Source organism: Bolinopsis microptera, chromosome 13 (assembly GCF_026151205.1).
Source record: "Bolinopsis microptera isolate Bmic1 chromosome 13, MBARI_Bmic_1.0, whole genome shotgun sequence".
NCBI lineage: Eukaryota > Metazoa > Ctenophora > Tentaculata > Lobata > Bolinopsidae > Bolinopsis > Bolinopsis microptera.
Window position 1 is genome coordinate 8,214,775 of NC_087084.1, and position 13,804 is coordinate 8,228,578.

At 35.8% G+C, this 13,804-nt stretch overlaps 3 protein-coding genes and 1 long non-coding RNA gene across 4 annotated transcripts in view; all 4 read right to left on the reverse strand.

The window, feature by feature from the left end:
- Positions 1-2,392, reverse strand: part of LOC134825505 (inhibitor of growth protein 3-like) — a 28,506-nt gene extending 26,114 nt beyond the window's left edge. The window contains exon 1 of the mRNA XM_063837732.1: positions 2,237-2,392. Coding sequence (XP_063693802.1) covers positions 2,237-2,264 — 28 coding nt within the window. The 5' untranslated portion in view covers positions 2,265-2,392. The remainder of the gene's footprint in view (positions 1-2,236) is intronic.
- Positions 1-13,804, reverse strand: part of LOC134824966 (muskelin-like) — a 472,587-nt gene that overhangs the window by 115,007 nt on the left and 343,776 nt on the right. The window lies entirely within an intron of this gene.
- On the reverse strand, positions 2,506-8,022 carry LOC134825046 (uncharacterized). The gene is made up of 11 exons (XM_063837126.1): positions 7,818-8,022; positions 7,459-7,592; positions 5,426-5,496; positions 5,210-5,313; positions 4,848-5,003; positions 4,509-4,585; positions 4,125-4,221; positions 3,777-3,851; positions 3,336-3,448; positions 2,875-2,957; positions 2,506-2,736 (listed from the first exon to the last, which is right to left on the reverse strand). The coding sequence occupies exons 1-11, from the start codon at positions 7,961-7,963 to the stop codon at positions 2,671-2,673; spliced, it is 1,122 nt and encodes a 373-aa protein (XP_063693196.1). The 5' UTR covers positions 7,964-8,022; the 3' UTR covers positions 2,506-2,670.
- On the reverse strand, positions 9,860-11,750 carry LOC134825510 (uncharacterized). The gene is made up of 4 exons (XR_010161554.1): positions 11,630-11,750; positions 11,369-11,476; positions 10,561-11,086; positions 9,860-10,348 (listed from the first exon to the last, which is right to left on the reverse strand). It is a non-coding gene; the product is annotated as an uncharacterized LOC134825510 (long non-coding RNA).

Genomic DNA, 13,804 nt, shown 5'->3' on the forward strand with positions numbered 1-13,804 from the left:
AAAGTGACTGTTCTTGGAGTAAGTCTGAATAATCGATAAATATGCATCAACCTTTCCAGCTTAATCAATTAAAAATCAAATTCAAAATTGTTTGCACACAATTATCTGTTTTGCTAAACCACATTGACTTCAACATCAATTCCAGTTCCCTGCGAAGGTGGCAAGTACCTTGACCAAGTGAACGGATGTACACCATGTGGAGAAGGAACATACAGCCCTGGAGGAACTGTTTCATTGTGTTCTAACTGTCCTTCTGGGAAAACAGTGCCCCCTGGTGACGGTAGTTCAGAGAGTGACTGTTCTTGGAGTAAGTCGGGAGATTAAAAGCAATTTATCCATCACATCTTGAGTTGTGTTACTATAAATTCTGAATAGTAAACGGATCATCATTAAACCATAAGTATTAACTTTATCATTACAGTTCCATGTGTGAAGGCACAATATCTGAACCAGGCAACAGGATGTCAGAGCTGCGAAATTGGGACCTACAGTCCTGGAGGAACAGTTTCCTCCTGTGTTAGCTGTCCTGTTGGTAAATCTGTTGCAGCAGGACAAGGGAGCTCGGAGAATGACTGCTCCTGGAGTAAGTGTGCAATAGTATTTGTTAAGAGATGTTTTGAGATCAAAGTTTTCATCTTGATCTTGGGACGTTCTTATCTTGGCAATAGAATCAATTAACCTTACGAATTTTGTTGGCACCTTAATATTGTATTTTTGCTAACTGTGCTGTTATAGTAGAGTTATAAGATTATAATTTTCTCAACCCCAGATCCCTGTGAAAGTGGCAAGTACCTTGACCAAGTAAATGGATGTACACCATGTGGAGAAGGAACATACAGCCCTGGAGGAACAGTTTCATTGTGTTCTAACTGTCCTTCTGGGAAAACAGTGGCGCCTGGTCATGGTAGTTCAGAAAGTGACTGTTCTTGGAGTAAGTCGGGATATTAAATAAAATTAATCCATCACATCTTGAGTTGTGTTACTATAAATTCTGAATAGTAAACGGATCATCATTAAACCATAAGTATTAACTTTATCATTACAGTTCCATGTGTGGGTGGACACTATCTGAACCAGGCAACAGGATGTCAGAGCTGCGAAATTGGGACCTACAGTCCTGGAGGAACAGTTTCCTCCTGTGTTAGTTGTCCTGTTGGTAAATCTGTTGCAGCAGGACAAGGGAGCTCGGAGAATGACTGCTCCTGGAGTAAGTGTTGAACAGACCTTATCATCATATTTTTAAGATTGTTATTATGGCGATGAAACTTTGAATCATAACCTTTCAGATCTAAATGCATGAGTTATAGAGCTTTTTATCTAGAAGTGATATAATATGAGAGTTATCTTCTCTTTTATTGAACTCTTATGTTTCCAACCCCAGATCCCTGTGAAAGAGGCAAGTACCTTGACCAAGTAAATGGATGTACACCATGTGGAGAAGGAACATACAGCCCTGGAGGAATTGTTTCATTGTGCTCTAACTGTCCTTCTGGGAAAACAGTGGCACTTGGTAACGGTAGTTCAGAGAGTGACTGTTCTTGGAGTAAGTCGGGATATTCGATGAATATGCATCAACCTTCTAGCTATATCAATCCAATATAGTATGAAGTATACTAATTTCTATCGATAAATAATTTTAACCGGAACTTACAAATTTCAGTTCCCTGTTTGGCAGGACACTATCTGAATCCTGAAACAGGATGTCAGGAGTGCTCTGAGAACCATTACTCGCCCGGGGGAGAGGTTACTTCCTGTATTTCCTGTCCAGAGGGACGCGGGGCGACTAGAGGGACTGCAGCTAGTGAGGTGGAGTGTAATATACCACTAACTGGTGAGTTTGGATATTATACAGAATAATGTACGTCGGTTGAGAAAAGTCTTTCTTTTCGCGCAACCTCCTCCAGCCCCTCTATTCGCGCCTCTCTCTCTTCGCTCTCTCCCCCCCCCCCCACCCCCCGCCCGAAGGAACTAAATGAATTATGCAACAACAGCATACAGCACCACACATTTCAGAGCCTGGCCACTCAACAACGTTGAGAGATCTAGAAATGCCAAAGTCATTCGAAGTATCATAATGTATCCTTACCAAAGATATCAACTTACTTCAGCACGGGTCATATATATAATACAGCTAGAGACAGACAAACTGATAAACATTGAACATACTGACAGACAAAATGAGAAACGGGCAAATTGATGTTCTTATATAACAAACAAGGCATTTTAAACTACTCACTTTCGAGGTAATCCTCGAGATAAAGCATGATTACTGTTGTCGGGTTTGTGTTCTCTTCAAAGGTTGGTTGATTAATAGATTTTCTGAGTCCTCACTCTGTTAATGTCACCTCCCATGTACCTCATGATTATGTCATCCTAATTAATTAATTGATTAATTAAAAGTTGTTTTGTGTTTGCACTGAAGATTTTGTTATTTAACCAAAAGACAGAAATAAGTGCATATTCGAATTTTGTTTTGATATGACTTTGTTAGAATGAAACGACCTGTGTGCCATATTATAATACTTTAATACCAGTGCTTAATAACACAATGTCCGTAACAAAACTGGAAATTCTTCTTAAAAATCATAGAATCAAGAAACCAGTATTTCTTGGAAATGAGGGTCTACTTTCTTGGAATTGAGGGTCTGATTACTACAACGTGATACATCTTCATTCAGCCAAACACTCCTTCTGTAATCTTTCTTTTTCTTTTAAAATCTTCAGATTAGCGTTTATCTGAAACAGTATTTAAACTATATTTCTTGAAATTGCTGTTACAATACTGGTGAAACTTCATTGAGTAGGGCAAATTATTCAAAACTTATTAAACTTAAAAATCAATCAATTAAATTTCTGCGTTGTTATTTATTTTACCTCTCTAATTGTCTCATAGTCTTGGATCCGTAGACAGGTCTGCAATAGTTCTTCGTATAGTGATCTAGCACTTATCAAGTCACCTAAAAAGATAACAATCATTTACCAAGCTCTGTCACCCAAACAAAGTTGGGAAAACTAGCGTGGGATATGTTAAATCTACAAATTCAAAATCTGTGACAGTGTGGGTTTGTAAAATTATGACAATTTAGACTTTAACCACAATAGATGCATAGGGTTTCTATGTAACGCGCGATTTTGTGCGCGCAGGAGTTTTGTTAACCATAACATCGTGGAATAGAAGTAAAATAACGGATTCTTATGAAAATGAGATAATGTACGCCTCTGGAACTTCGTGAAAACTAACAGACCGAATAGAAAATGTAAATGAAACACAATTTCTAGACAAAAGAAGCAAGTAAAGTTCAAAAGAAACGAAAAGTAATTTTAGTAAAACTTACCACTGAACAGTAAAATGGTAGCCTTGTTACACATAATGGAAGGTAAAGCTGCTTGATTGGCTACTTTTGCTTTCTCGATCGCATTCTCTACCTTCTCCAGCGCCATGTCATACCTGAGATAATAAGTTATTTGTAGTCTTTATTATTTGCTGTCCGAGCGTTTTATTTGTGTTTTATTTGTAAAATGAGGTTTTTATAGTGTTATAACTAATAAGGCATAGATATGGGCCCGATGTAATTGCTATGATCAGTTTACTGGTCAACTGGTGTTTCGGTGTCCCTTATTTTGTTTACACTCGGTCACTTGTCAAGGCATGTAAGGTCATTCGGCGATATTTTCTTTGAAATAAAATGATGTATTTGTGTAACAATTTGATAGTTTATTGATTAAAAAAAAAAATATGTGTTGTACTCAAATAACTTTTCAAATATTATACTTACTGGTCCAATGCTTCGTACACAGTTGCAAAATCATTTAATAAAACAGGGATTTGCGGGTCGTTCGGGTCGAATAAACTGAAAGACAATTTATCAGAAAACACAACATATTAAACAATGTACTTTAAAAATAACGATAAAATAAATCGCCAATGTTAGTTTCTGGTATGTTGGTATTTGTATTTCTACTCTGTTTTGAGACGTGATAGCAATTAAACCAGCCAGCTTACAGAAACGACTTATTAATTGTGCAGGAGGCTGTCACGTGTGTTAACACCGTTGTGGCACCTCCTAAAAATGAGGACAAACCAGAAACCACTCAATTTTACAACAATATGTAAAATTACTGACGCTCCAGCGAATTGAAAGGCGTGTTTGTACATGTTGAGAGCATTTTCAGGTAGATTCATGGACAGATATACTTTACCCAAACCTTCGTATGCCAAACCTGAAATAAAGGTAGTTGAGCAACTACAGACTGATAAACTGCGATCTGTAAGATTGTATGGTTGTTAAGAACAGTTAAAAAAATCAGCAAATGAAAAGGGGAGAAAATATTCCTCGAACCAGCTCTCGATTGCGCAGTTATTTTCTTTTTACGTAACTAACATTTCGCAACTACAGATCCAACCAATTAATTTACATAACAATAATCACAAAGTATCATCACCAACTAGATGAACCAAGATACGGTTCCAAGGTTGCTAGCCATAAAAAGGGCATGAAGAGCATTACCTGCCAAAGTGGAAACTGTAGGGTTTTTGGGTTCGTCACTTTTAGATAATTCTAGAGTCGTCACACCAACACAGTGTCTGTAATAAGTAAATATGTCAGTGGTAGATCATCGGTTTTTTATCAAACATTTAGCAATGTTTGGAAAATATTCAAGAATAATTTACCAATTAGTATCGATTAGTAAACAGTAGTGCCACCTACCAATTAACACAAAATAAATACTGAATAAGCTAGGAAAAGTTGAAAATATACTGATTGGCTATTTAATAAAATAATAATAAAATAAAAGTTAAATAATAGGAATAACTTTACTTTTATTTGGGCTCAGTTAAAACTTACAAGAAGCTCATTTCAGCCAACTTGTACTCTCCAAGTATAGCGTAAATCTGACCTATCTTGAGGAACAACTCTGTAACAGTACGGTTACTCCGCTCTATACCATTCAGAGCAAATCCGTTAATTGTAGCCATGTACAGGTTTATAGCTTCTTTGTAACTGAGATTGTCAGTAGTTTGTTTGGGTAGATAGCTTACTGTTGGAAAGATATAGCTTCCAAAAAGTAGGAACATTGAACACTTTACAACGTAATGTTAAGGAGAAGACACAAGGGGGAGCGATACAAAGAAAATAAGAAAGTGAAAGTGAAAGTGAAAGTGAAAGTGAAAGTGAAAGTGAAAGTGAAAGTGAAAGTAAGCACAAACCATTCTAGCTGAAGAGCAATGTTACCCAGTTGATCAGTAAGGTAAGCGATCCTCAGGTTTGGTATGGGTGTCTCCTTCGTTCTGTCCAGATCATCTTTCAGCAGCTAAAATAACAAACATTTAGTTTAGCAGATTAATTAATCTTGTTAACATTTAACTTGATAATTAAATAATATTTAAAACATGCTTAATAGATTAATGTTCGGTATTCAGTACCTCGTAAGCTTGCTCGAAGTGTGGTTTTGCGAAATGTGGTTCAGCCTGGTGCAGGTGCATTGTACACATACCTGGAATGTAGCTTATGTCAGTGAGGTCTACTCATTTTTATAAACTGTGTTTCGTGTTGTCAGTATTATGTGACTTGTTTTTCAGGCTTGTTAATGTGCACTAGAGATCAGATAGAATCCTGTAAAGATTACTTACAAATTTTACAATTCATCAATAATTAAGTTTCAGACTGACGGTGGCTCCAATATAACATAGATTTCGAGTCTAGTAACATAGTGTTACTAGCACAGCAGCAACTTTTAGATTAAACAGGTCACGTGCGCACTGTGACTAGTTTCAGTTTGATAATTATTTATACTGAACGGCTGGTCATAACCAATACTGTGAAAAAGTCTTTATTCACTATTATTATATCGTGTAGCTGTGTATTACTGTAGTAAGGGAACAAAACAAATCGCATCATTAAATCCTTCGCCTGCAGCAATATTCATTAAACAACGACCAGTATACTGATATTATTAATTTACAACTAAAGAACTAAGTAAATCTTCACAATAACTATCGTCACCTTCAGCTCGATCCCTAGTTGAACATGCGAATATTACTACTATTATATCAGGCTATTAGCTTATTAGCTTGACCATCTATTATCATGACTTCCAGTATAGAATACCCAAGAACTGGCTTTGTACCATATCTGTCATTATTCCATAATATCTAAATTCTATAAATTGCCACTCATTGTTGCATTGGTTGATACAGTTGTATTGTGCTTGCATCTTTTGCTTGCAGTAGTTTGCGAGTTTAAGATGCGGTTGTAGTCTTTTTAATAGGGTCACAAATGATCCTTACAAGTTCATAATACACGTTTGAGCAAAATTCTTCATCCGGAAGTTTAAAACTTTAATATATTTGACAATTGTGTTCTTCTATTCTGGTGATGGCCTTCTTTTAGTTTACAGTACGATTCAGCTGGTCTGCTAATCTGACCGCATTCTTTATAAAATATTCTGCCATTTACATTGACAAGAAAGGTTTCAATCTTTAAAACAACATATTTCACCTAAATAAAAGAATTGGTTTAAATTAAACGGCCTAATTGTGGATCCGTTATTGATATTAACTTATTAATGAATAATCCGACTATCAGATAATCGATTGTCTGCCGTCCGGTTGAGTCAATATCTGTGAAATAAGATCATTTGAATTCTATCGTTGACAAAGTTGTTAGGTTGTTATGGCTGAGATTTTGACTTTGATATTTTATTATTTTCGTCATTTTATGTTAAATAAATGTCTAGTTTTACTGAAAACCATCCCTAGTTCTAGGTATTTATGGAGCAAGAACTGAGTGATCCATTTCTCCAACTATTTTCAGAGAACACAACTATACTTCTAATTTTCTTGACAATAGTGGTCGTTTTAGGATTTATCTCAACTCGAACGGTTAGCAAATTTTCCGTCTTTGTTTTTGTCATGTCATGTTTAGCCCAGTAAATAATTTAGTAAATTTCTAAAGTTCTGTGTTTTTAATAACCTGTTTGGCATGTTATCCAAACCCAGGATACATTGAAGACTTTGTTGTAACTTGTATGAAAAAATTATTAATATATATATAACATATTTTTCTAACAACTCACAACTGTACAATTTTTCAGAGAATCTGAAGGGAGTAAATTGCTGGTGGATCTGTCAATGTTTTGTCAGCTTGGGCCACGTGACATGTCAATGTTCTGTCAACCCAAATGAATGAAATATGGCTGAGCTTATTCTACAACTCTTCGACGAATGATAAACTCAGCCACTTTCTTCTGAAGTATGTGAATATGCAGAATGATATACCTTTCACCAATTGAATAATCTTAAACCTGATTCAGACAGAACGAATAACATTTAGCTTGGCTAATTATCTTCTTGAGGACGGAACGACACAATTTACAATGTAATGAGAATCATTATAAAATAGATGAGTTGATTAATAATTTACCTATCGGTTTAACTACACAATTAAATTATCATACCTATGTGTTTCTTCAAAGTATCCTCCTTGGATTTACCGCCGTCATCAAAGAAGGAGCTAAATATTGAAGCAGCAACTAATGTTGATGCTCCTAGTAGTTTGACGTTTGAGAAAGGGGTTTCTTTGTCTTCGGAACTGGATCATAGGATGAATTACATTACTGATGTTTACTTTTTTGACGAATATTACGACAGATGAAACATGATTTCTGTTTTAGAATTAATACAATATGTATTATAACATGTTCTTGGATTTGTATATTTAATACTGTAACAGTATAATTAATTTACAGTAAGATCCGTGCAATTGATTGAAATCTAAATAAAATACGAGTCTCAAGTAAAACGAAACTACATTAACCTGTGGTGGTATTCTCGGTAAGGACAGAAAACCCTAACATTCCTGGGAGAAGAGTGAATTCCATCAGGCTGGATCCTTACACTGAAGTTGTGGGTGATTTGTGCACCGCCAAATATCTTGGGTAGGTTGGATATCTTACTGCACATTTTGATTGTTGTGTTGGTTGACTGGCGATTCTTTCACATGATTCTCTCAGCTACATAACAGGAATTTGTTATATTTTGTATTTTTCAATTCCATATACGGAACTTGACAGAAAAATATTATAACGATTTGTCAACTATAATATACTTTTCTTTTGAAAATTTTAAGTTCTTCAGCAATTAAAAAGTCATTCACATTGAAACCTATTAAAAATACATCGAATGACTAACAGCAAAGTAAAAAATTCAAAAATTTACAAAGATAATAATTAATAAATTACTATGGCACGTAACTATGGCACGTAACTATGGCACGTAACAGTGACAATCAGCTTCCAGCATTGACCAATCAAATCTCACAATAATAGTCACGTGTCAAGACAAACCGGTACCACCTCCCCACAAACCGGCACCACCTCCCAACAAACCGGCACCACCTCCCAACAAACCGGCACCACCTCCCAACAAACTGGCACCACCTCCCCACAAACCGGCACCACCTCCCCACAAACCGGTACCACCTCCCAACAAACCAACACCACCTCCCAACAAACTGGCACCACCTCCCCACAAACCGGCACCACCTCCCCACTATTTCACTTGTAAATACCTCCTGGTATTACATCTGAAGTTTGCGCATTTATCAACAAGCAATTTCTAACTTTCCACTTACATCCACGATTTGAATGACGATTTTAGGTCTTGAAACCTCTCAACTGTATATTCGAAGCATAATCATTATCCCCAGGCAGTATACAGATCCATAGTCCATAACTAACTCATGCCATGCTCACGAAAATCTAAGCCCAAAACAGAACTTAAAACAGGAAACATCAGAAATCTCTACTGAATTGATTCCACTGCAAATAAGGTGGTCTCTCTGGAAACATCAGAAATCTCTACTGAATTGATTCCACTGCAAATAAGGTGGTCTCTCTGGAAACATCAGAAATCTCTACTGAATTGATTCCATTGCAAATAAGGTGGTCTCTCTGGAAACATCAGAAATCTCTACTGAATTGATTCCACTGCAAATAAGGTGGTCTCTCTGGAAACATCAGAAATCTCTACTGAATTGATTCCACTGCAAATAAGGTGGTCTCTTGCCCAGGCCCAGCCAGGGTCTCCTCCTGTGAGCTCTAGGCTGTATAATCCCTCTCTTTTCCAGAACCTTATCCCCCACACTACGCAATGCTTTATCTGATGTTTCTTCTTCTTTCTTCTGGTTTTGGAAGTCTAGAGGCCATACGTCCTCCTTTTTGTTGAGCTCTAGAAAACCAGGGAGTAGCCGCTTGATTTCAGCTTCTTCCACAAAAACAGAGTCACATTTTGCTATTTTGTCGTACATTATTTTCCGCATATCTGTCTTGTCCTTTTCAGGTTTCCTGTTTTGAAAGTTAGTAGGTCAGGTTTTGCCACGGAGTTTATTATATTACAAATCATGTGAGTCATTGGCTAATCAGTTTTCAGTAATATTACACATGTGCAATATTACACATGCCCACATTTTTTGACTAGAATTATAATGTTAAAAATAACATGTGGAAGTAAATAGATATCACTAACCATTGAATTGATGTCTGTCCAGTTGCAGCTAAGCTGTGTAGCACAACCTTCACTCTCAAAACTGATGGTTTTGTGACAAACCTTTTCATTGCTTACTTTCTAGCAATAAACAATTAATTAATTAATGTGATCTGTTGAAAGTTGGTGAACTTCTTTTTTCGGTCCTTCAAAACATATTTTACAGACAGTTAAATTATGGTAACTATTATCGGTATTTTAGGGATCACGATTCAAATACTTTACACAGTCGCAGAATATGTTTCTTTTATAAAGAAATGTACATTTGTAGAGATTCAATCAGCTGAAACCTTGTGCTACTCGAGTGAAAAGCGGTTTTGAACAGTATTCTTAACAAATTAATATCAAAGACTATAAATAGGGCCACAATCTGGAGAAATTGGAGTTTCTGTTCAACAAAAATTATTGACAAATAAAAAAGTACAAACAAAACCGTCCGTTTTACCGGTATCTTTGATTTGCTTGAGGAAGTTTAACTCCACCAACTTTACCATAATATTTTAACTGTCCTCCAGTACTTATAACCTCCTCATCATCAAAATCAAGGGAAATATCAGTTTCTTCAATCTTGCCAAAGTCACCTGATGTGAACTCTTTTGCTTCCTCATCAGTTTTCTTGTTGATCATTGCCGCTCTTTTATCCTGGTTAGCTTCAACTGTGTCCGGTTCTTCTGGTCGGGGTGTTCTGATGTTTTCCCAATCATTCAAATCTTTATTTGCAATGTGCTTGTCATACAACTCGTCAATTATGTCATCAAGACCCTTTTTGTCTTCTTTTCCCCCTTTTTTTGTGTTTTTCAGTGACTGAAGAAAAAGTAGAATTAATAAAGAGAAAGCAGGTTGGTTCCTGGGCTGATTTTTTAATACATAGTAAGAAATAGACATTTCATTGTTTCTACCTGACATTTGAGTATGGGTGCTGTAATATTTTAGAGTTTGCACTAAACTACTTTCAATTTGTGCTGCTTAAATTGAAAAACAAATTTTTAACAAGAAATAAGTTAAAAGAAACCAACCTCAAGCTGATCGACGTCCATCAAGGAAGCATGCCCAGTAAAATGAGAGGAGTCCTTGTATTTGTGTTTCTGTGAAATGGCAGCTGTAAGAAATACTAGACACATACAGCCAACAAACCAAATGGCATATTGAAAAGTCTCCGAAGTGAGTAGGTGCGCTAACTTTCCTCTGATACCACCCAATTTCTTGTCACCGCTGCCAAAGGTCTGAACAAATCTGACAGACCTTTGGCAGTGGTGACAAGAAACAAATCTATTACAAGTATCGCTGGACCTTCTACATTTCTTCATGTTCAAAGAGCATGTACTTGAATACAGTCTGGAGATCCTGGTGTTCAACTGTCCATTACATTGCAATCGGTGGAGGAATTGCATTGCCATTACTTGATTTCAAACCCAACTCTTTTAAAACACTCAGAATAGTAGAAAAAGGCGGGAGTTTTTTGCAGGAGTAGCCAAGTAGTAGTGACTTGTAAGGAGGCTTGCTGTTCAACTCCTCAACAATTTGTCGAGCTAAAACGTCTATCTGAATTGAATAAGTACATTACAAGTCGTGAACTAGCATTTCAAAAAATATTTTCGGTCTGTGTCCAACTAGGACAAAAACTGAAGGAAAAAGGGTCATGATATATGATGTCTTATAACTTGGAGAAGGTTGATTGACCCTCATTTATTCTATACAAGCTATGGTTTCACTATATTTTCATTATAAATTGATACTGCGAAGATGTTCCACTTTTTAAAGATATCATGAGAATGAGTGTCCATGAAAGCAACTTGTTTTACAATATCACAAGATCCAAGTCACCTTTTCGTCGTCTGCTCCTAGCAAATTGGTGATTGTATAAGTGCTGAAGCCGTCCAGATGATCAGGTTTGTCCCGTATTGCCTTAACAATTTTTCCAACTTTACCTACCTGACAAAATTATGCATGGTCAACATTATCAACTGAACATTTAATTATGCATTCCTATGTCAATAAAAATGCATGCTTTTTAAAAGGAACTCAAATTTAAAGTTGATACTTGTGTTGAATGATACAATTTCTAACTTTAACAAAAATATATACCTGACTTATCTGAACAAAGCAATCAGAACCGTAATCAGCAACTAAGAATTCAGTGTTGCTTCCTTCTATAATGAAAGCTGCTTGTTTCACTTTAACAGGGCATTTAGAAGTCATTGGACCTAGAATTGAAGTATTACATGACCAATATGTGGTATTTAGTGTAGGATAGTATACTATAGTATAGTAATGTGTTTACATATGGAAGTAGCATAACATTTTGAGTGGCATAATGAAGGGCGACATCAGATATAATGACAATCTACCGACTTTTAGGTGTTTTAGTACAAAATGTCATCGAATTAGTTTTTAAAATACAGCAGGGAACGCTAAAAAGCACCTTAAAATGCCTGCCATATATGTTCCCATTATATCAGGAAGGGGTGCAAAAAATAAGCAGGAGTTCGTTATTATATAATAAAATCAAACTTTCCCAAAACTGAAGAACAAATTAGAATTTGGATAAAAAACAGTGAGGGTCATAGAACGAACATAATTAAACCAATCGTGGCAATCGAGAAAGATGAAACACATTAGTACTTCCATACAAATTGCACAAGTCTTTTCACATACTCAGTAATAAAACGATCTATCTTATTGTGTTAAATTTTTGAGCGAACAATTTTTTGAACATTTTAGTGTACTGTAAAAAGTGTACTGTAAAAAGACAGAGTGTATTATGATTGCACGAACATCCTCACCAGTACCTGATGTCACAACCTTTAGACCATTCATTGTCGGCAATAGACCCATAACATATACATGTCAATCAACTGTTCTTGGACTAAGCATCGACAACAAGCTTACATTCAAGGGTCATGCAAATTTCAAACTCAAACAATGCTGGTTGGCCTGGTACAGGATCACCCGAATCTCCACCCGCCACAGAGGTCTGAATGCAAGCTCACTCAGAATGGTCTTCAGAACAGTAGTTCTCACGAAATTTCTATAAAGTAAAGTAAAGTAAAGTAAAAATTATGACATAACATCATCACTAATGTCTACAAAGTATCATCGCACTACATGGAAAAATATACAGTAACTATTTCTCCATCAAATTTAAAAGTAATAATTTATCAAATATTAATCATGAATAACAACAACATTAAAAACATTTAATTTATTCATACTTCATTAATAATAATAATAATAAATTAATGTTATTTTTATACAGCACCAAAAGGTTAAATAATTTAAATTTAACCCTTATGCACAGCTGTAAATGACACTTAAATTAACGAGAGTGTGCATCGTTGACTTAGACGGAGGTGGAACAAGAACAAGAAACTGTTCAGAAAACAGTGGAGTAAAGATTCATAAAACGTTTCTTTGATAGTTTGATACATAAGGATTCAGAAACCAAAGATAATCATTGTGTTTTTCCTTATTACTGACATAACTGGTACCTTCAATTCTTGTTAAAACTTCTTTCGAAACATTCCAAAAATGAAAGTCATTTACAACACATTTAGAAATCATATTCTTTTTAAAACTTTCCAATCCAATTTAAAAAATTCAAAACTGTCAAGCAGTTCTTCACATCTGAAAGGAGTTTGTTCCAATAAGGAACAACCCGCTCTGGAAGAAAAGAACACGGAAGTTTCTTGACCTTTGTCACACTCTTATTACATTTATTGGATGAAACTAAATTAAGACCTGATCTGCTTAATTGGTCTGAACAAGTCTGAACCATAATCAGTCAAATATTGAATATGGGTAATAACCCCCAAGTCTTTTTCCTGCTCAGATACTTCAAGTTGTACACCATTCACTAAATAATTTAAGTTAGAGTTGCTATTTAATTAATTAAGATTAATATGAACAACTTTACATTTGCTGCTCCTATATGGCTAAAAGATAACCTCGATACTTTCAAACTTTTATGCCAGGGTCCTTTTGAAAATAAGCGGGGCCACTCACCATCTCCCCAAAGATTTGACCTCTGTTGTGTTCGAACTGAACAGAAGCAAAAATGATAGTTTGCGCGGCGTTTCAAAGCGGCAACGTCCTTTAAAAAATGTTGATAAACTCCTGCCGATTTTATAAATAGTAATATGAGAAATTACAATTCCGTGATTTGTGATTGCCTTTTGTTCAAGTTGTTGTTTTCATTTGGGCTGGTTGTATGACCGCAAATGGCTACATTACCAAACTTAGCTTGCTAGTCTCTCGCTATGC

Coding starts and splice junctions, on each gene's coding strand:
- LOC134825046 (XM_063837126.1), bottom strand. CDS start 7,963: ATGTGCAGTAAGATATCCAACCTACCCAAGATATTTGGCGGTGCACAA. Junction 5,314..5,425: donor ACTTCGAGCAAGCTTACGAG/GTACTGAATACC, acceptor TTGTTATTTTAG/CTGCTGAAAGATGATCTGGA. Junction 2,958..3,335: donor TACCATTTTACTGTTCAGTG/GTAAGTTTTACT, acceptor TTATCTTTTTAG/GTGACTTGATAAGTGCTAGA.